The 23,843-nt window shown below is 38.0% G+C and overlaps 1 protein-coding gene across 9 annotated transcripts; it reads left to right on the forward strand.

Annotated features, from left to right (window-relative positions):
• The first annotated feature begins 1,174 nt into the window (after positions 1-1,174).
• Positions 1,175-22,824, forward strand: LOC104240121 (ABC transporter B family member 27-like). 9 transcript variants are annotated; one of them, XM_070160454.1, is made up of 16 exons: positions 1,175-1,234; positions 1,409-1,494; positions 2,503-2,574; positions 2,665-2,700; positions 2,772-2,846; positions 3,123-3,247; positions 3,908-4,007; positions 4,183-4,354; positions 4,444-4,550; positions 4,642-4,752; positions 4,848-4,894; positions 15,735-15,810; positions 16,117-16,182; positions 16,277-16,384; positions 16,593-16,996; positions 22,413-22,525. In XM_070160454.1, exons 2-16 carry the CDS (start codon positions 1,411-1,413, stop codon positions 22,429-22,431), a joined length of 1,602 nt encoding a protein of 533 aa, XP_070016555.1. In that variant the 5' UTR covers positions 1,175-1,234; positions 1,409-1,410; the 3' UTR covers positions 22,432-22,525. The 9 variants fall into 9 exon arrangements, with proteins under 9 accessions (XP_070016555.1, XP_070016556.1, XP_070016558.1 ...); XM_070160455.1 differs by having other exon boundaries at positions 1,196-1,214; XM_070160457.1 differs by lacking the exon at positions 1,175-1,234 and having other exon boundaries at positions 1,241-1,494; positions 16,593-16,700; positions 16,800-16,996.
• The last annotated feature ends 1,019 nt before the right edge of the window (positions 22,825-23,843 follow it).

Consider the following 23,843-nt stretch of genomic DNA (forward strand, 5'->3'; position numbering starts at 1 on the left):
CTATAAAAAGAGAGTTCAGTTATCATTGTAAGGGACACGAATTTTTTGGCTAACTTATACTACGTTCTATACAAAGCTTACTATAATTTTACTTTCTTTCTTTTGATCTCATCATTGTTGTACCCGGAAACCTTGTTCTCCGATCCGTCAATTCTGTCGTTTCATCTACATTTTAAGGCTAAGTATTATATATTTCTTCAGTTATTTTATTTTTTCAGGATCAAATTAATTCACTTGTCTAGAAACCACGTAAAAATTCAACTGTACAGTTTTACGGACACAAATATCTCCCAAAACAACGAATATTCAATTTTTTTTATAAATACAAAGAGAACTCCCTTCTCTTTCATAGCAACAAGTTCAAATTTCAAATTGCAGGTTAGTCATTCTTTCTGTTCCTCCGTGTATAAAACTTTATTCTTTTCGACTCAAGTTACTTGTGCTTGTAAGAAGCGTATAATAAATTATTTTGACTAGTTTTTTTGTGGTAATGGAGTGCGCGCGCGCCACACACACACACACATATATATAGTTTTTTTAAATTTTTATGTAATTTTACCTGTTTATAAATATTTACTGTTATTATATTATTTTATATAATATTAAAAATTAAATACTCATGGGGCTTATCCCCGTGCTTTGGGGATTACGCTTCGCCAATATTTATATATATATTTATGCCAATATTTATGCCAACCTATTGAATACATGACACATGTCTTCACATACACAGTTATCACCAAAACATACTGCATATGCTCCCTTTATGTGATAAGATTGTCAAACTGCCTAATTTTCTATGTGGATTGAGATACAAAATCTTGGAACTTTTTAAAATAAGTATAAATTTTAAAAACTAAGTAAAAAATACTATAAGTCACTATAAGCAATAATTCAAAATATTTAAAAGACATATGAAATAATTATGGTCAAAGAAAAAGTTCTTTTGATTCTCCAAAGTAATAAGTACATCACACAAAGTGAGAAAGAAAGAATAGCTAATTATTACACAATGTCACCTTAAATCTTTAATTCTCGCTTAACTATAATATAAATTGAAGTAATGTAGTTTAGCGTAACCTCCGGATAAGTTTTTACACTCCTACGGTCCTAAATCCTAATCATACCTTTTTGTTCCTTTTTATAGCCGCTTTGCAAATGGTACATTCATAGTACACTCACATTTGTTAAATGGTGTCGACATTAACTGATACGTGAGTAACTAATAAGTCAGGTTGCAACGTATCCACTTTCAATCTTCCATAGACACACACATAAATGTCCATTCTAATTGTTTGCTTCAAAGTGTAGCGTCCATTCTAAGCCAACTTTCAACCAACCTTTTTCTTTTTCGTTTGCAGTAGAGTGATATAGATTTTCTTGTTAATAGTACTATTTTGGATGGTAGAAATGGGCAAGAAAAAGCTTTTAGATTGGACTGCACGATCCATAATGTCTACGGGAAGCGAAAGAGTGTCCCTGTTAAAAAAAGATGTAAGCTTTCTCTTTTTTACCTTACTCATTAAATAAAGCATAGTATAGTAACAAAAATGAAGGCTTTCTCATGATTTTTGTTCTTTTCTTTTTTCTTCTTGTTTTTGTTTTCTCTTTGGTGCTGGAATTTTTTTGCATATGAATAATTCTTAGTTTCCCTAACTTGAGGATAAATGTCAAATATATTGGTTATACATTTTCTAAATGGATATATACTTCTTATCCATTTTTGACCCGTTTTAAAAAAGTTCATTATTTAACCCATTTTTTAGTGGATAATATAGGTGGTTAACTGTTTTCTTTTTAACTATTTTGCCACACCTATGTACTATGAGTATATGTTATTGAATTACATAAGGGAAGCTTCTGGTGAAGGTGATGTTGGGTGCGCGAACAAAGTACCACACATTGGTAACTGAAAAATTGGGAGCCTACGTATAAGATGTAAAGATCTCTTAATGGTGTGAGACTTTTTGGGAAAAATTTTGCGGGATTAAAGCGGAGACAAAATTTAATTAGGTTCAAATCCCAGATATGACATTCTTGCGCGTTTTTTGAATCCCCTTGTTATAATTTCTGGCTGCCTTACTAGATGCAGTAACAGCCGTTAGATAGCTGGGTGCTATGTGTTACCTGAAGCATTAAGCGCAAAGTTGTGATCTTAATTCTAAGGTATAGGACTTGCTTCCTACATCACAAGTATGGAATTTTACTGTAGGATTCAATAGTTCATATGATATTTGTTTCCCCCTTTTGTGTTCTCTTTTAATTTAGAAAGGGACTTTTTTTTAAAGCGTCTGCTACTTTATATATGTTGTTGACCCGAGCAGCACTTAGTAAATGGTTTTCTGTATGGAGAAGGAATAATGAAGTGTACCGAATGCTGAGCTCAGTAAAAATTCTTATATATGTAGATACACAAACATAAATATACACTTTTTAAGGTTCGAATTGGTCAAAAAATGAGTAGAAGTAGTTGCTGACATTTGCTGAGTGCAACACTTTTAGGCTCGGGTGAAGACAAATGAGGAAGGCACTTCTAGTGGTCCTGGGACTGATCTTGAGCATGGAGAAGCAGAGGTGATTGCTTTTTCTGCTGGCTCGTTCGCTTTTTCCCTCATTTAAAGCAGCTCCCTTGTGTAGATCTTGACTTATTGTGCTTGAATTCAGGCTGCCAATGTTGGATTTTGTAGAGTATTTCTTCTGGTGAGTACTCAAAAATTTGAATGTCAGGTATTCTAGTTTTCATCAATACTGCTAACTGTGTTTGATTTCAGGCAAAGTCAGATGCAGGAAAGCTAATTTTTGCTACTATTGCATTGCTGATAGCATCAACAACAAACCTTCTCATAGTATAGCATTCTCATTCCACTTTTGTTACTCTCTCTTAACATCTCATCGCATTAGAGTTTTGAAAATGCTGAGAGTTTAGTAATTGAGTTTCACACTTTTTTTTATTACTATACCTGAAACTTAAACCAATATTAAGGAAAGATAAGAGATCACATAAAGCATGTAGTACCTATTTCAACGTCAACAGTAAGATTCCACTAAAACTCAGTTGTGGACATCCGCCCTTTGCCAGTCTTCTTGGATCTCCTATTGATGCTGTACTTTACCCATTGCAGCCGAAATTTGGTGGCATGGTAATTGACATTGTATCAAGAGACATACAAACCCCTCAACAGCAAGCTGAAGCATTAGAAGCCGTGAAAAACACGATAATGGCTATTATCTTAATAGTTGTTACTGGGTATGGGAATCTCTGCCCTTTTCCTGTCATTTATCTTGTACATCTATCAAGTACCTATTAAAATCCTTGCTTCGTTTGCTCTGTGAGATTATTATTCTTTCCTTACTGGATATGGTATCTTGAAGAGATGATACATTTCCTAGAACTGAACTCCATCACTTTAGACTTGATAGCACTTACGAAGAGGTTCCTTCTAAGTTCTAACTCAATTTTCAGAAGTGTTTTTTGAAGAAATAGGCGCACACTTAGGCTAGATTTTTACTGTTTTAAGTTCACCAATTTTTTCATTTCATAAGAGTAAAATATAAAATGAGGCTCTGAGATTCAACGCTGTGGAGGACCTGCATGCGACCTGTCAATGGTTCCTTATCAATTCCTCATCTCAATGAGACTTGCTGCTGTTTTGTGGAAGTACCCTCTGAGGCATTAGTGTTGTAGGACACATAAGACATGGAAAAGTGTTCCACCAAAATATGCAAATTTTAAATATGATGTGTGGTCTGGAGACCCATAAATAAGTAATATGCCTTGTCCAAATTTTGTCGTAGTGAACTCTTTGATTCTCATTAAAAGATACTGTAACATGGTTGCTGCATTTTGCATACTTTAGCTTGTTTTTTTTTTCTCCCAAGTTTTCATGCCGTGAAATATTCTTTTCAGCTCTCTGTCCACTGCATTACGGTCATGGTTGTTTTCTTCCGTCAGTGAGTGGGTTGTTGCTCGTCTGAGAAAGAATTTGTTTAGTCACCTTATCCAGCAAGTAAATTCCTCCTTTCTTCTCCCACTTTTTCATGTTTCTCTTTATTCTTCTCAATGTTTGCACACAATCTTTTCTTTTGAAGTACTTTTTACTTGACTATGGCCACAGCACAGCAAAATGTCTTGGTTCAGAGTTGAGCCACTTGTTTCTGCTTGATGATTTATAGTTCTTATAGGAAATAGCCTTCTATGATGTGACTCGGACAGGGGAACTGTTAAGCAGGCTATCAGAAGACACCCAAATCATCAAAAATGCTTCAACCACCAACCTATCAGAAGCTTTAAGAAACCTAACAACTGCACTTATTGGGATTGGATTCATGTTCTCATCTTCCTGGAAGTTGACATGTGAGTATCTCTATAATCAAGATTCCCACGCCCCCACTAACTACCCCTACATACTACTACTCCTCATTAGTGATCTGTCACTTGGTTAGTGCTGTCTCTGGTTGTTGTGCCTATCATTTCCATTGGTGTTCGTAAATTTGGGCGCTATATGAAGGAGCTGTCACATGAAACTCAAGCAGCTGCCTCCATTGCTGAGGTTGGTATTTACTTCGTGCGATTTTACAATCGCATGCCTGTAATTGCCTTTTTGAGACCATGCAGCTTCTCTTGAATTTGTAAATATGTAGGAATCTTTTGGGGCTATCAGAACAGTGAGATCATTTGCAAAAGAAAAATATGCAATATCAGGCTACTCAGAGAAGGTTGATGAGACCCTAAAGCTAGGACTTCGACAAGCAGTGAGCATACTCGTGAATTGATTCTCTTTTACTTACAAGATAATGGATATTAACTTAATTAGTGAGGTTTGTTTGTTACCATGTTTCGGTTACAGAAAGTGGTTGGTCTATTTTCTGGAGGGCTGAGCGCAGCATCAACTTTGTCAGTTATTATTGTGGTGATTTATGGAGCTTATTTGGCTATAACTGTTGAAGTTTGGCAAAACCTTTTGTCCCACATCGGTGGGAAAAGAAGGGTTGGGGGGATTTTCCCCCTATAAAAGAAGGCTTAATGTTTAGGATTTAAACACACCTCTCATTTGCCTTCTCATCTGTTTAAGGCATTTGTATCTTTTCTCTTTAGTATTATTTCACTTGTATTTTTGGAGTGAAATAAAATATTGGTTGTGTCCGAGGAGTAGGCAAAATTAGCCGAACCTCGTAAATTATGGTGTTCCCTTTATGGTTGTCATAATTTTTGGTATAGTAGTTGTGACTTATTCACACTATATACATTTGGCTTCCGCAACAATTGGTATCAGAGCCAAGGTACTGTCTAAGTATGCTCTGTGGTTGCAGCATAGTCTGATCTTCCACATCAGAAAAGATTTATCTTGGTAACTGAGTCAAGGTTCTGTCTGAGTATGCTCTGTGGTTGCAGCTTAGTCTGATCTTCTACATCAGAAAGGAAATAATCTTGATTTGTGTCGTCAGCTATTAAATAATATTTGTGTCAAATATGGGAGACAATAAACAAGAAGAATCTACATCAAGTGTCAACAATACGTCATCATTGGCATCTTCGCTTATGACAAGAATTGTGTCAAATGCGAAATTTGCGGTAGAAATTTTTGACGGGTCCGGACATTTTGGGATGTGGCAAGGCGAGGTTCTAGATGTCCTTTTTCAACAAGGGCTAGATCTGGCCATTGAAGAAAAGAAACCAGATGTTATTGGAGAAGAAGATTGGAGAATTATCAACCGTGTTGCTTGCGGTACCATTCGATCCTACCTTGCTAGAGAGCAGAAATATCCATACACAAAGGAAACTTCTGCAAGTAAATTATGGAAAGCACTAGAGGATAAATTTTTGAAGAAAAACAGTCAAAATAAATTGTACATGAAGAAGAGACTGTTTCACTTCACCTATGTTCCTGGTACCACGATGAATGAACATATCACCAGTTTCAATAAGTTGGTCACAGATTTGCAAAATATGGATACAACTTATGATGATGGTGACTTGGCCTTGATGTTGTTGGCGTCACTTCCTGATGAGTACGAGCACCTTGAAACTACTCTACTCCATGGAAATGACGAAGTTTCTCTCAGAGAAGTTTGTTCGGCTTTGTACAGCTATGAACAAAGAAAGCGAGAAAAACAGAAGGGCGGAGAAGGAGAAGCACTATTTGTGAGGGGTCGTCCTCAAAGTCAAACGAGGACAAAGAAGGGAAGATCCAAGTCAAGATCCAGACCCAGCAAAGATGAATGTGCCTTTTGTCGAGAAAAAGGGCACTGGAAGAAAGACTGTCCGAAGCTGAAGAATAAGGCCAAACATAACAATGGAAAGGCCATTATGGATTCAAATGTAGCTGATTGTGATGATTCAGACTTCTCATTAGTTACAACAGAGTCATTAACATCATCAGACATATGGTTGATGGACTCGGCTTGTAGCCATCATATGTGTCCCAACAGGGACTGGTTTGTGGAATTTCAAGAAGGAGAATATGGAGTCATCCACACAGCGGATAACAGCCCTCTTACCTCATATGGCATTGGTTCAATACGATTAAGGAACAATGATGGAATGATCAAAACATTAACAGATGTTCGATATGTACCAGACTTGAAGAAGAATCTCATCTCTGTGGGAGCCCTTGAATCAAAAGGGTTCAAAATCATTGCAGAAAATGGAGTGATGAGAGTATGCTCCGGTGCACTAGTGGTAATGAAGGCTAATCGGAAGAATAATAATATGTACCGCTATCGTGGCAGTACAGTTATTGGGACAGTGACAGTGACATCCAGTGACGACAAAGAGGCAGAAGCAACCAAGCTATGGCACATGCGCTTGGGACATGCTGGAGGAAAATCCTTGAAAACTCTATCAGATCAAGGATTGTTAAAAGGAGTAAAGACTTGCAACTTGGAGTTTTGTGAGCATTGTGTTAAAGGGAAACAGACAAGGGTTAAATTTGGTACAACGATCCATAATACTAAAGGCATTTTGGATTATGTACACTCTGATGTTTGGGGTCCTTCCAAAACACCTTCATTGGGTGGGAAGCACTATTTTGTAACCTTTGTTGATGATTTTTCCCGAAGAGTATGGGTGTATACAATGAAGAGCAAAGATGAAGTGTTGGGAATTTTTCTCAAATGGAAGACGATGGTGGAGAATCAAACAGGCAAGAGGATCAAGTGTATTCGCACAGACAATGGAGGTGAATACAAAAATGATCATTTCAATAAGGTCTGTGAAAATGATGGCATCGTCCGACACTTCACTGTTAGACATACACCACAACAGAATGGAGTGGCAGAACGTATGAACCGGACCTTGCTGGAGAAGGTACGGTGTATGTTGTCCAATGCTGGCTTGGGCAAAGAATTTTGGGCTGAGGCAATTACATATGCATGCCACCTCATTAATCGCTTACCATCTGCTGCTATTGATGGCAAGACACCATTTGAAAATGGTATGGAAAGTCTGTTGTAGATTATGACTCTTTGCACGTGTTTGGCTCAACTGCATATTATCATGTGACAGAGTCAAAATTGGATCCAAGGGCAAAGAAGGCTATTTTTATGGGAATTACTTCTGGAGTCAAAGGATATCGCTTATGGTGTCCTATGACAAAGAAAGTAATATTCAGCAGGGATGTTACCTTTGATGAATCTGCTATGGTAAATAAGGTAACAGAAGATACCAAACAAAATGAAGGTGCTTCTAAGCAGGTGGAGTTTGAGGGAAAATTTATTTTTCCTACACAAGAAGCAGAAGAGGAAACAAATGAAGATTACCCTCTGGAAGGAGAGCCAGTAGAGGAGATTCCAACTCAGGAACCTCAACAACAACTTGAATCAATAGCAACCAGCAGGCCAAAAAGAACAATAACGAAACCTGTTCGTCTCATAGAGACGGTTGCTTGTGCAACCTCAATTGTAGCTGATGATGTTCCTACTACTTATAAAGACGCTGTCCAAAGTTCAGAAGAAGATAAGTGGAGGATTGCCATGAATGATGAAATACAGTCCCTTCATCAGAATCATACATGGAGATTGGCCAATCTCCCGAAGGGAAAGAAAGCAATTGGGTGCAAATGGGTATTTGCAAAGAAAGAAGGATTTCCTAACCAAGTAGATGTTCGCTACAAAGCAAGATTGGTGGCCAAAGGATATGCTCAAAAGGAGGGAATTGATTACAATGAAGTGTTTTCTCCAGTTGTAAAACATTCCTCCATTAGAATTATGTTGGCTTTGGTAGCACAATTGGATTTGGAACTAGTTCAGATGGATGTAAAAACTGCGTTTTTACATGGAAACTTGGAGGAGGAAATCTACATGACTCAGCCAGAAGGATTCAAAGTTGCTGGAAAAGAAAATATGGTGTGCAAACTTGAAAAATCGTTGTACGGATTGAAACAATCTTCTAGACAATGGTACAAGCGATTTGACGAGTTTATGTTGCGGCAAGGGTACAAGAGAAGCAAATACGATCATTGTGTGTATTTGCACAAGCTTAAAGATGGTTCCTTTGTATATCTTCTCCTATATGTTGATGATATGTTGATAGCTTCCAAGAATTCGGAAGAAATTGATAAGTTGAAGATTCAACTGAAGAAGGAGTTCGAGATGAAGGATTTGGGTGAGGCAAAGAAAATTCTTGGCATGGAGATAATTAGAGATAGACGTTCAAAGAAACTCTGTTTATCTCAAAAGGAATATTTGAAGAGAGTACTTCAACGTTTTGGCATAGATGACAAGACTAAGCCAGTTAGTACTCCACTTGCTTCCCATTTTAAGCTAAGTACTACTATGTCGCCAATGGATGAAGCTGAACGAGAGTATATGTCAAAGGTACCATACGCAAATGTTGTTGGTAGCTTGATGTATGCAATGGTTTGCACAAGGCCTGACATTTCACAAGCTGTTGGAGTTATTAGCAGATATATGCACAATCCAGGGAAGGAGCATTGGCAAGCTGTGAAGTGGATTCTACGGTATATTCATAATACTGTAGATGTCGGGTTAGTTTTTGAGCAGGAAGACAATCAGTCTGTAGTTGGATATTGTGACTCAGATTTTGCGGGTGATCTGGACAAACGAAGATCAACTACTGGTTATGTGTTTACTTTTGCAAAGGCACCAGTTAGTTGGAAGTCTACTTTGCAGTCAACAGTTGCTTTGTCTACAACAGAGGCAGAGTACATGGCTATTACAGAGGCTGTGAAAGAGGCAATTTGGCTTCAAGGATTGCTAAAGGAGCTTGGTGTTGAACAAAAAGGTATCACAATTTTTTGTGATAGTCAAAGTGCTATTCAATTAGCGAAGAACCAAGTTTATCATGCAAGGACGAAGCACATTGATGTTTGGTATCATTTCGTACGAGAAATCATAGAAGAAGGTGGAGTCACAGTGAAGAAAATTCATACTACGGAGAATCCTGCTGATATGCTGACAAAGGTGGTGACTGCGGTCAAGTTTCAACATTGTTTGGATTTGATCAACATTGTTGAAAACTGAAGATTAAAGATGAAGACATAATCAAAATTTGTTATTGAGAGAAAATTGAAGATGTGGAATTTTGCCAAGGTGGAGATTTGTTGAAGTTTGGCAAAACCTTTTGTCCCACATCGGTGGGAGTTAAGTTTGGGGGGGATTTTTCCCCTATAAAAGAAGGCCTAATGTTTAGGATTGAAACACACCTCTCATTTGCCTTCTCATCTGTTTAAGGCATTTGTATCTTCTCTCTTTAGTATTATTTCACTTGTATTTTTGGAGTGAAATAAAATATTGGTTGTGTCCGAGGAGTAGGCAAAATTAGCCGAACCTCGTAAATTCTGGTGTTCCCTTTATTGTTGCTTTATTGTCTTATTTATTATTTGGTGGCTGTCATAATTTTTGGTATAGTAGTTGTGACTTATTCACACTATATACATTTGGCTTCCGCAACAATTGGTATCAGAGCCAAGGTACTGTCTAAGTATGCTCTGTGGTTGCAGCATAGTCTGATCTTCCACATCAGAAAAGATTTATCTTGGTAACTGAGTCAAGGTTCTGTCTGAGTATGCTCTGTAGTTGCAGCTTAGTCTGATCTTCTACATCAGAAAGGAAATAATCTTGATTTGTGTCGTCAGCTATTAAATAATATTTGTGTCAAATATGGGAGACAATAAACAAGAAGAATCTACATCAAGTGTCAACAATACGTCATCATTGGCATCTTCGCTTATGACAAGAATTGTGTCAAATGCGAAATTTGCGGTAGAAATTTTTGACGGGTCCGGACATTTTGGGATGTGGCAAGGCGAGGTTCTAGATGTCCTTGCCACATCCCAAAATGTCCGGACCCGTCAAATATTTCGACCGCAAATTTCGCATTTGACACAATTCTTGTCATAAGCGAAGATGCCAATGATGACGTATTGTTGACACTTGATGTAGATTCTTCTTGTTTATTGTCTCCCATCTTTGACACAAATATTATTTAATAGCTGACGACACAAATCAAGATTATTTCCTTTCTGGTGTGGAAGATCAGACTAAGCTGCAACCACAGAGCATACTCAGACAGAACCTTGACTCAGTTACCAAGATAAATCTTTTCTGATGTGGAAGATCAGACTATGCTGCAACCACAGAGCATACTTAGACAGTACCTTGGCTCTGATACCAATTGTTGCGGAAGCCAAATGTATATAGTGTGAATAAGTCACAACTACTATACCAAAAATTATGACAGCCACCAAATAATAAATAAGACAATAAAACAACAATAAAGGGAACACCAGAATTTACGAGGTTCGGCTAATTTTGCCTACTCCTCGGACACAACCAATATTTTATTTCACTCCAAAAATACAAGTGAAATAATACTAAAGAGAGAAGATACAAATGCCTTAAACAGATGAGAAGGCAAATGAGAGGTGTGTTTCAATCCTAAACATTAGGCCTTCTTTTATAGGGGAAAAATCCCCCCAAACTTAACTCCCAACCAATGTGGGACTTTGGCATTTTGCCAAACTTCAACAAATCTCCACCTTGGCAAAATTCCACATTTTCAATTCTCTCTCAATAACAAATTTTGGTTGTGTCTTCATCTTCAATCTTCAGTGTTCAACAATGTTGATCAAATCCAAACAATGTTGAAACTTGACCGCAGTCACCACCTTTGTCAGCATATCAGCAGGATTCTCTGTAGTATGAATTTTCTTCACCGTGACTCCACCTTCTTCTATGATTTCTCGTACGAAATGATACCGAACATCAATGTGCTTCGTCCTTGCATGATAAACTTGGTTCTTCGCTAATTGAATAGCACTTTGACTATCACAAAAAATTGTGATACCTTTTTGTTCAACACCAAGCTCCTTTAGCAATCCTTGAAGCCAAATTGCCTCTTTCACAGCATCTGTAATAGCCATGTACTCTGCCTCTGTTGTAGACAAAGCAACTGTTGACTGCAAAGTAGACTTCCAACTAACTGGTGCCTTTGCAAAAGTAAACACATAACCAGTAGTTGATCTTCGTTTGTCCATATCACCCGCAAAATCTGAGTCACAATATCCAACTACAAACTGATTGTCTTCCTGCTCAAAAACTAACCCGACATCTACAGTATTATGAATATACCGTAGAATCCACTTCACAGCTTGTCAATGCTCCTTCCCTGGATTGTGCATATATCTGCTAATAACTCCAACAGCTTGTGAAATGTCAGGCCTTGTGCAAACCATTGCATACATCAAGCTACCAACAGCATTTGCGTATGGTACCTTTGACATATACTCTCGTTCAGCTTCATCCATTGGCGACATAGTAGTACTTAGCTTAAAATGGGAAGCAAGTGGAGTACTAACTGGCTTAGTCTTGTCATCTATGCCAAAACGTTGAAGTACTCTCTTCAAATATTCCTTTTGAGATAAACAGAGTTTCTTTGAACGTCTATCTCTAATTATCTCCATGCCAAGAATTTTCTTTGCCTCACCCAAATCCTTCATCTCGAACTCCTTCTTCAGTTGAATCTTCAACTTATCAATTTCTTCCGAATTCTTGGAAGCTATCAACATATCATCAACATATAGGAGAAGATATACAAAGGAACCATCTTTAAGCTTGTGCAAATACACACAATGATCGTATTTGCTTCTCTTGTACCCTTGCCGCAACATAAACTCGTCAAATCGCTTGTACCATTGTCTAGAAGATTGTTTCAATCCGTACAACGATTTTTCAAGTTTGCACACCATATTTTCTTTTCCAGCAACTTTGAATCCTTCTGGCTGAGTCATGTAGATTTCCTCCTCCAAGTTTCCATGTAAAAACGCAGTTTTTACATCCATCTGAACTAGTTCCAAATCCAATTGTGCTACCAAAGCCAACATAATTCTAATGGAGGAATGTTTTACAACTGGAGAAAACACTTCATTGTAATCAATTCCCTCCTTTTGAGCATATCCTTTGGCCACCAATCTTGCTTTGTAGCGAACATCTACTTGGTTAGGAAATCCTTCCTTCTTTGCAAATACCCATTTGCACCCAATTGCTTTCTTTCCCTTCGGGAGATTGGCCAATCTCCATGTATGATTCTGATGAAGGGACTGTATTTCATCATTCATGGCAATCCTCCACTTATCTTCTTCTGAACTTTGGACAGCGTCTTTATAAGTAGTAGGAACATCATCAACTACAATTGAGGTTGCACAAGCAACCGTCTCTATGAGACGAACAGGTTTCGTTATTGTTCTTTTTGGCCTGCTGGTTGCTATTGATTCAAGTTGTTGTTGAGGTTCCTGAGTTGGAATCTCCTCTACTGGCTCTCCTTCCAGAGGGTAATCTTCATTTGTTTCCTCCTCTGCTTCTTGTGTAGGAAAAATAAATTTTCCCTCAAACTCCACCTGCTTAGAAGCACCTTTATTTTGTTTGGTGTCTTCTGTTACCTTATTTACCATAGCAGATTCATCAAAGGTAACATCTCTGCTGAATATTACTTTCTTTGTCATAGGACACCATAAGCGATATCCTTTGACTCCAGAAGTAATTCCCATAAAAATAGCCTTCTTTGCCCTTGGATCCAATTTTGACTCCGTCACATGATAATATGCAGTTGAGCCAAACACGTGCAAAGAGTTATAATCTACAGCAGGTTTTCCGTACCATTTTTCAAATGGTGTTTTGCCATCAATAGCAGCAGATGGTAGACGATTAATGAGGTGACATGCATATGTAATTGCCTCAGCCCAAAATTCTTTGCCCAAGCCAGCATTGGACAACATACACCGTACCTTCTCCAGCAAGGTCCGGTTCATACGTTCTGCCACTCCATTCTGTTGTGGTGTATGTCTAACAGTGAAGTGTCGGACGATGCCATCATTTTCACAGACCTTATTGAAATGATCATTTTTGTATTCACCTCCATTGTCTGTGCGAATACACTTGATCCTCCTGCCTGTTTGATTCTCCACCATCGTCTTCCATTTGAGAAAAATTCCCAGCACTTCATCCTTGTTTTTCATTGTATACACCCACACTCTTCGAGAAAAATCATCAACAAAGGTTACAAAATAGTGCTTCCCACCCAATGAAGGTGTTTTGGAAGGACCCCAAACATCAGAGTGTACATAATCCAAAATGCCTTTAGTATTATGGATCGCTGTACCAAATTTAACCCTTGTCTGTTTCCCTTTGACACAATGCTCACAAAACTCCAAGTTGCAAGCCTTTACTCCTTTTAACAATCCTTGATCTGATAGAGTTTTCAAGGATTTTCCTCCAGCATGTCCCAAGCGCATGTGCCATAGCTTGGTTGCTTCTGCCTCTTTGTCGTCACTGGATGTTACTGTCGCTGTCCCAATAACTGTACTGCCACGATAGCGGTACATATTATTATTCTTCTGATTAGCCTTCATTACCACTAGTGCACCGGAGCATACTCTCATCACTCCATTTTCTGCAATGATTTTGAACCCTTTTGATTCTAGGGCTCCCACAGAGATGAGATTCTTCTTCAAATCCGGTACATATCGAACATCTATCAATGTTCTGATCATTCCATCATGGTTCCTTAATCGTATTGAACCAATGCCATATGAGGTAAGAGGGCTGTTATCCGCTGTGTGGATGACTCCATATTCTCCTTCTTGAAATTCCATGAACCAGTCCCTGTTGGGACACATATGATAGCTACAAGCCGAGTCCATCAACCATATGTCTGATGATGTTGATGACTCTGTTGTAACTAATGAGAAGTCTGAATCATCACAATCAGCTACATTTGAATCCATAATAGCCTTTCCATTGTTATGTTTGGCCTTATTCTTCAACTTCGGACAGTCTTTCTTCCAGTGCCCTTTTTCTCGACAAAAGGCACATTCATCTTTACTGGGTCTGGATCTTGACTTGGATCTTCCCTTCTTTGTCCTCGTTTGATTTTGAGGACGACCCCTCACAAACAGTGCTTCTCCTTCTCCGCCCTTCTGTTTTTCTCGCTTTCTTTGTTCATAGCTGTACAAAGCTGAACAAACTTCTCTGAGAGAAATTTCGTCATTTCCATGGAGTAGAGTAGTTTCAAGGTGCTCGTACTCATCAGGAAGTGACGCCAACAACATTAAGGCCAAGTCACCATCATCATAAGTTGTATCCATATTTTGCAAATCTGTGACCAACTTATTGAAACTGGTGATATGTTCATTCATCGTGGTACCAGGAACATAGGTGAAGTGAAACAGTCTCTTCTTCATGTACAATTTATTTTGACTGTTTTTCTTCAAAAATTTATCCTCCAGTGCTTTCCATAATTTACTTGCAGAAGTTTCCTTTGTGTATGGATATTTCTGCTCTCTAGCAAGGTAGGATCGAATGGTACCGCAAGCAACACGGTTGATAATTCTCCAATCTTCTTCTCCAATAACATCTGGTTTCTTTTCTTCAATGGCCAGATCTAGCCCTTGTTGAAAAAGGACATCTAGAACCTCGCCTTGCCACATCCCAAAATGTCCGGACCCGTCAAAAATTTCTACCGCAAATTTCGCATTTGACACAATTCTTGTCATAAGCGAAGATGCCAATGATGACGTATTGTTGACACTTGATGTAGATTCTTCTTGTTTATTGTCCCCCATATTTGACACAAATATTATTTAATAGCTGACGACACAAATCAAGATTATTTCCTTTCTGATGTAGAAGATCAGACTAAGCTGCAACTACAGAGCATACTCAGACAGAACCTTGACTCAGTTACCAAGATAAATCTTTTCTGATGTGGAAGATCAGACTATGCTGCAACCACAGAGCATACTTAGACAGTACCTTGGCTCTGATACCAATTGTTGCGGAAGCCAAATGTATATAGTGTGAATAAGTCACAACTACTATACCAAAAATTATGACAGCCACCAAATAATAAATAAGACAATAAAACAACAATAAAGGGAACACCAGAATTTACGAGGTTCGGCTAATTTTGCCTACTCCTCGGACACAACCAATATTTTATTTCACTCCAAAAATACAAGTGAAATAATACTAAAGAGAGAAGATACAAATGCCTTAAACAGATGAGAAGGCAAATGAGAGGTGTGTTTCAATCCTAAACATTAGGCCTTCTTTTATAGGGGAAAAATCCCCCCAAACTTAACTCCCAACCAATGTGGGACTTTGGCATTTTGCCAAACTTCAACAGTTAGAAGCTTGTATTCCACTGGTGATTAATTACTTGTTTGTGAAAGTTAAGACCCATAAAAATACTTCTAATAACATTTTGACTTTTAGTGCAGTGACCCGGATGGAGGCATTGAACTGGATGATGTATGGTTTGCTTACCCATCTCGCCCAAGTCATATGGTACTCAAGGTAAAATTTTAGTTTTTTCGCGTATCAACAGTGACATTGACATACGTAAAGATATCAGAAACATTTTGTCCTATTATAATTTGATGTAGCCAAGTCATAGTATCTAACCTGATACTCTTAGTGTTTTCTTTTAAACTTTGAAATGCGCCTAGAAGTCTTTGTGGTGTGTTCACAGTAAAGTTAGTTAGTTTACTGTTTGGAGGATTAAAAAAGGAAGCCATTTGAAGTTGTAAAAGTTGGTCGGGAGACTTAAAAAACAACTCTTATGCAGAGCACCTATTATTTTTGTTTTCTTTGGATTAACAGGGTATATCGCTAAGATTGAGACCAGGATCAAAAGTTGCCCTTGTTGGTCCGAGTGGTGGAGGAAAAGTAAACTTCATATATACACAATACCTGCTAATGTGATATTATGAGGTTTGTGATGATAAACTTTTATCCTAACAAGCTCGTGGTTGGATTACAGACAACCACTGCTAACTTGATAGAGAGGTTCTATGATCCACTTAAGGGGAATATACTGCTCAATGGGGTTCCTTTGGTTGAAATACCAAATGAATATTTACACAAAAAGGTAATATGATCTCATCATCTACGATTAAGTATCTCCATATCTTATAGAAGGCTCTCCTCTAATAATTCAAATGTGTTGTGCATGCCATATTGAGCTGTCTGTCTAAAGGCTTTATTGTTTCAACAATATTAGTACTAATCAACTTATCATTGAGTAGTGGTCTTCAAATTTCTAAAATATCCAAATCTTAACTTCTACATTAATTTAGATTAGTATAGTGAGCCACGAACCTGTTCTTTTCAACTGTTCAATACAAGAGAACATTGCATACGGGTTTGATGGCAAAGCAAGCAGTGCTGACATAGAAAAGGCAGCGGTAAATTCAATTTCTGTCCCAAAATTCAAGACTTGTTACACTTTCACTCTGTTTTCACCCAAAAACATGATTCGTCTTTGTCAACTAATAATGGTGCAGAAAAGGGCTAATGCTCATGACTTTGTAGAATCCTTTCCGGATAAATATCAAACTGTTGTTGGAGAACGTGGACTAAGTTTATCAGGAGGGCAGAAGCAGAGAATTGCAATTGCCAGGGCCCTGTTGATGGACCTAGAGTTCTACTTCTTGATGAAGCCACTAGTGCTCTCGATGCTGAGTGCGAATACCTTGTACAAGTATGAACTTTCGACCTTATATATGCTCATATTTCCATATTATATCCCTCCGTTTCAATATATGGAGTCTTACTTTCCTTTTTAGTCTATTTACAAAAGAGTTCTATTTACAAAAGAGTGACAGTTTTCTATATTTAGTAAGTTTCTAGTCGTGCATTCCCATTTTACCTTTAATGACACTCCCTTATAGGAACAACATGGCATTTAAAATGGTATTTTTGGTATGTTATACATTCCTTTAGTTTAACACCACAAGACTTTACCTTCATAAACTTCGTGCTAGTCAAACTAAAACACAGAGGGAATACACTTATTTGTAGTGCTTCCAAGTATTCTCATTGATATTCTTGTTGCGGAAGCCAAATGTATATAGTGTGAATAAGTCACAACTACTATACCAAAAATTATGACAGCCACCAAATAATAAATAAGACAATAAAACAACAATAAAGGAAACACCAGAATTTACGAGGTTCGGCTAATTTTGCCTACTCCTCGGACACAACCAATATTTTATTCCACTCCAAAAATACAAGTGAAATAATACTAAAGAGAGAAGATACAAATGCCTTAAACAGATGAGAAGGCAAATGAGAGGTGTGTTTCAATCCTAAACATTAGGCCTTCTTTTATAGGGGAAAAATCCCCTCCAAACTTAACTCCCAACCAATGTGGGACTTTGGCATTTTGCCAAACTTCAACAAATCTCCACCTTGGCAAAATTCCACATTTTCAATTCTCTCTCAATAACAAATTTTGGTTGTGTCTTCATCTTCAATCTTCAGTGTTCAACAATGTTGATCAAATCCAAACAATGTTGAAACTTGACCGCAGTCACCACCTTTGTCAGCATATCAGCAGGATTCTCTGTAGTATGAATTTTCTTCACCGTGACTCCACCTTCTTCTATGATTTCTCGTACGAAATGATACCGAACATCAATGTGCTTCGTCCTTGCATGATAAACTTGGTTCTTCGCTAATTGAATAGCACTTTGACTATCACAAAAAATTGTGATACCCTTTTGTTCAACACCAAGCTCCTTTAGCAATCCTTGAAGCCAAATTGCCTCTTTCACAGCATCTGTAATAGCCATGTACTCTGCCTCTGTTGTAGACAAAGCAACTGTTGACTGCAAAGTAGACTTCCAACTAACTGGTGCCTTTGCAAAAGTAAACACATAACCAGTAGTTGATCTTCGTTTGTCCATATCACCCGCAAAATCTGAGTCACAATATCCAACTACAGACTGATTGTCTTCCTGCTCAAAAACTAACCCGACATCTACAGTATTATGAATATACCGTAGAATCCACTTCACAGCTTGCCAATGCTCCTTCCCTGGATTGTGCATATATCTGCTAATAACTCCAACAGCTTGTGAAATGTCAGGCCTTGTGCAAACCATTGCATACATCAAGCTACCAACAACATTTGCGTATGGTACCTTTGACATATACTCTCGTTCAGCTTCATCCATTGGCGACATAGTAGTACTTAGCTTAAAATGGGAAGCAAGTGGAGTACTAACTGGCTTAGTCTTGTCATCTATGCCAAAACGTTGAAGTACTCTCTTCAAATATTCCTTTTGAGATAAACAGAGTTTCTTTGAACGTCTATCTCTAATTATCTCCATGCCAAGAATTTTCTTTGCCTCACCCAAATCCTTCATCTCGAACTCCTTCTTCAGTTGAATCTTCAACTTATCAATTTCTTCCAAATTCTTGGAAGCTATCAACATATCATCAACATATAGGAGAAGATATACAAAGGAACCATCTTTAAGCTTGTGCAAATACACACAATGATCGTATTTGCTTCTCTTGTACCCTTGCCGCAACATAAACTCGTCAAATCGCTTGTACCATTGTCTAGAAGATTGTTTCAATCCGTACAACGATTTTTCAAGTTTGCACACCATATTTTCTTTTCCAGCAACTTTGAATCCTTCTGGCTGAGTCATGTAGATTTCCTCCTCCAAGTTTCCATGTAAAAACGCAGTTTTTACATCCATCTGAACTAGTTCCAAATCCAATTGTGCTACCAAAGCCAACATAATTCTAATGGAGGAATGTTTTACAACTGGAGAAAACACTTCATTGTAATCAATTCCCTCCTTTTGAGCATATCCTTTGGCCACCAATCTTGCTTTGTAGCGAACATCTAATTGGTTAGGAAATCCTTCTTTCTTTGCAAATACCCATTTGCACCCAATTGCTTTCTTTCCCTTCGGGAGATTGGCCAATCTCCATGTATGATTCTGATGAAGGGACTGTATTTCATCATTCATGGCAATCCTCCACTTATCTTCTTCTGAACTTTGGACAACGTCTTTATAAGTAGTAGGAACATCATCAGCTACAATTGAGGTTGCACAAGCAACCGTCTCTATGAGACGAACAGGTTTCGTTATTGTTCTTTTTGGCCTGCTGGTTGCTATTGATTCAAGTTGTTGTTGAGATTCCTGAGTTGGAATCTCCTCTACTGGCTCTCCTTCCAGAGGGTAATCTTCATTTGTTTCCTCCTCTGCTTCTTGTGTAGGAAAAATAAATTTTCCCTCAAACTCCACCTGCTTAGAAGCACCTTCATTTTGTTTGGTATCTTCTGTTACCTTATTTACCATAGCAAATTCATCAAAGGTAACATCTCTGCTGAATATTACTTTCTTTGTCATAGGACACCATAAGCGATATCCTTTGACTCCAGAAGTAATTCCCATAAAAATAGCCTTCTTTGCCCTTGGATCCAATTTTGACTCTGTCACATGATAATATGCAGTTGAGCCAAACACGTGCAAAGAGTTATAATCTACAGCAGGTTTTCCATACCATTTTTCAAATGGTGTTTTGCCATCAATAGCAGCAGATGGTAGACGATTAATGAGGTGGCATGCATATGTAATTGCCTCAGCCCAAAATTCTTTGCCCAAGCCAGCATTGGACAACATACACCGTACCTTCTCCAGCAAGGTCCGGTTCATACGTTCTGCCACTCCATTCTGTTGTGGTGTATGTCTAACAGTGAAGTGTCGGACGATGCCATCATTTTCACAGACCTTATTGAAATGATCATTTTTGTATTCACCTCCATTGTCTGTGCGAATACACTTGATCCTCCTGCCTGTTTGATTCTCCACCATCGTCTTCCATTTGAGAAAAATTCCCAGCACTTCATCTTTGTTTTTCATTGTATACACCCACACTCTTCGAGAAAAATCATCAACAAAGGTTACAAAATAGTGCTTCCCACCCAATGAAGGTGTTTTGGAAGGACCCCAAACATCAGAGTGTACATAATCCAAAATGCCTTTAGTATTATGGATCGCTGTACCAAATTTAACCCTTGTCTGTTTCCCTTTGACACAATGCTCACAAAACTCCAAGTTGCAAGCCTTTACTCCTTTTAACAATCCTTGATCTGATAGAGTTTTCAAGGATTTTCCTCCAGCATGTCCCAAGCGCATGTGCCATAGCTTGGTTGCTTCTGCCTCTTTGTCGTCACTGGATGTTACTGTCGCTGTCCCAATAACTGTACTGCCACGATAGCGGTACATATTATTATTCTTCCGATTAGCCTTCATTACCACTAGTGCACCGGAGCATACTCTCATCACTCCATTTTCTGCAATGATTTTGAACCCTTTTGATTCTAGGGCTCCCACAGAGATGAGATTCTTCTTCAAATCCGGTACATATCGAACATCTATCAATGTTCTGATCATTCCATCATGGTTCCTTAATCGTATTGAACCAATGCCATATGAGGTAAGAGGGCTGTTATCCGCTGTGTGGATGACTCCATATTCTCCTTCTTGAAATTCCACGAACCAGTCCCTATTGGGACACATATGATAGCTACAAGCCGAGTCCATCAACCATATGTCTGATGATGTTGATGACTCTGTTGTAACTAATGAGAAGTCTGAATCATCACAATCAGCTACATTTGAATCCATAATGGCCTTTCCATTGTTATGTTTGGCCTTATTCTTCAACTTCGGACAGTCTTTCTTCCAGTGCCCTTTTTCTCGACAAAAGGCACATTCATCTTTGCTGGGTCTGGATCTTGACTTGGATCTTCCCTTCTTTGTCCTCGTTTGATTTTGAGGACGACCCCTCACAAACAGTGCTTCTCCTTCTCCGCCCTTCTGTTTTTCTCGCTTTCTTTGTTCATAGCTGTACAAAGCTGAACAAACTTCTCTGAGAGAAATTTCGTCATTTCCATGGAGTAGAGTAGTTTCAAGGTGCTCGTACTCATCAGGAAGTGACGCCAACAACATTAAGGCCAAGTCACCATCATCATAAGTTGTATCCATATTTTGCAAATCTGTGACCAACTTATTGAAACTGGTGATATGTTCATTCATCGTGGTACCAGGAACATAGGTGAAGTGAAACAGTCTCTTCTTCATGTACAATTTATTTTGACTGTTTTTCTTCAAAAATTTATCCTCCAGTGCTTTCCATAATTTACTTGCAGAAGTTTCCTTTGTGTATGGATATTTCTGCTCTCTAGCAAGGTAGGATCGAATGGTACCGCAAGCAACACGGTTGATAATTCTCCAATCTTCTTCTCCAATAACATCTGGTTTCTTTTCTTCAATGGCCAGATCTAGCCCTTGTTGAAAAAGGACATCTAGAACCTCGCCTTGCCACATCCCAAAATGTCCGGACCCGTCAAATATTTCGACCGCAAATTTCGCATTTGAAACAATTCTTGTCATAAGCGAAGATGCCAATGATGACGTATTGTTGACACTTGATGTAGATTCTTCTTGTTTATTGTCTCCCATCTTTGACACAAATATTATTTAATAGCTGACGACACAAATCAAGATTATTTCCTTTCTGGTGTGGAAGATCAGACTAAGCTGCAACCACAGAGCATACTCAGACAGAACCTTGACTCAGTTACCAAGATAAATCTTTTCTGATGTGGAAGATCAGACTATGCTGCAACCACAGAGCATACTTAGACAGTACCTTGGCTCTGATACCAATTGTTGCGGAAGCCAAATGTATATAGTGTGAATAAGTCACAACTACTATACCAAAAATTATGACAGCCACCAAATAATAAATAAGACAATAAAACAACAATAAAGGAAACACCAGAATTTACGAGGTTCGGCTAATTTTGCCTACTCCTCGGACACAACCAATATTTTATTCCACTCCAAAAATACAAGTGAAATAATACTAAAGAGAGAAGATACAAATGCCTTAAACAGATGAGAAGGCAAATGAGAGGTGTGTTTCAATCCTAAACATTAGGCCTTCTTTTATAGGGGAAAAATCCCCTCCAAACTTAACTCCCAACCAATGTGGGACTTTGGCATTTTGCCAAACTTCAACAATTCTTACTTTCCAATCCATAGAAAAGCTTTCTGTTAATTTTGATGTGTCAATGCTAACAGGATGCTATGGATTCTCTGATGAGAGGCAGGACAGTGCTTGTAATAGCACATAGGCTTTCTACTGTGAAAAGTGCAGACATTGTAGCAGTTGTTTCTGATGGTCAGATTGTGGAAAGTGGAAGCCATGACGAGCTTCTGGTCATGGATGGAATTTACACTGCTCTTGTTCGACGACAACTGCAAGCATCAACAAGCTGAAGTGTACATCGCCTCGTCAGTAGAACTACATTAATAGGGATCAGAGACAACACAGCGTATGAATAAATCGTGTACTCGCCTGGCAAATTCAAGATCTACATTCTACAGGCTGTTGTTATTGTGTGTTCATGTTGTATTGCCTATAAGAGTATACCTGAAAATTATTGGAATGAGTACACATCTAAACAAATAAAATCAGTCACCCTTTTATTCTTTTCTCATGCCAGAGATCATTGAATGCGATATAGAGCCTTTACAATGTAAAAGTACTTTACACAACCAAGTTATTTTAAAGTTAATTACATATAATTGTTCATAGTATGGGTGAATAACCTGGAAAAGAGTGAAATGACATATTCGAACAATCAAATTACACTTATTTTGTAAGTTCTATAAACTGTTTGTAGATTAATCTCAACACGTCTTAGGAAAATGAAGTGTGGAAACTCTAGAAGATAATTAAAATACATAACTGATCATTGATTAATCTTAACATAAATATATTAGGAGAATGAACTTGTGGCAACTTTTGAAGATAGTTCAAGTCAATGATAGATCAGATAGATTTAATGGTACATCACGGATTGAAAATCTTACTATCTTCAACTCCACCTCTAGATATATAAGTGAAAAATACACGTCCACTAAATTGACATTCAAGTAAAAAAAGAGGAGTATCTAGATAGTGCAGTTGATTTTTTACATTTTAACTTAAAATCTCTGAATCTGCCTATGAGGATATGGTATTCTTTATATAGTACATGTCCTTATAAAGTTTGTGACAACCACCATTAAGGGCTGCAATGTGATGGATAAAATCCGTCCATCTTTTACAAAAAATTTCGAGTTTGAGCTTTGAGAATGAAAAACTTTCTAATTGGGAGCACTTCTCCATTAACGGGCTGTCACGTCCCCAAACTACCTCCTAGACGTGACTGACACCCAGCTAACACCACCTGCCGGGCGAACCTTACTTTCTTACCTTAGCGATTGATTTGCAGTATTTAATTAATTAAATGAGTATCCAAATAATCTGGTAACTATTACGAACAATTAATATCTCAAAATTTTTAGATTAAAACTCTAGACCAAATCACACACTAGACCATGGAGCATCTAAGAGAATTACAAAAGACCTCATATGAATAAATGATAAAGGCTCTTTAGGCAGCCTCCACAAACAATGCGGCGGCTCACCTCAACAACTGAATCAAGTCTAGCGAACTCGCCGGC

Source organism: Nicotiana sylvestris, chromosome 10 (genome assembly GCF_000393655.2).
Source record: "Nicotiana sylvestris chromosome 10, ASM39365v2, whole genome shotgun sequence".
NCBI classification, from domain to species: domain Eukaryota; kingdom Viridiplantae; phylum Streptophyta; class Magnoliopsida; order Solanales; family Solanaceae; genus Nicotiana; species Nicotiana sylvestris.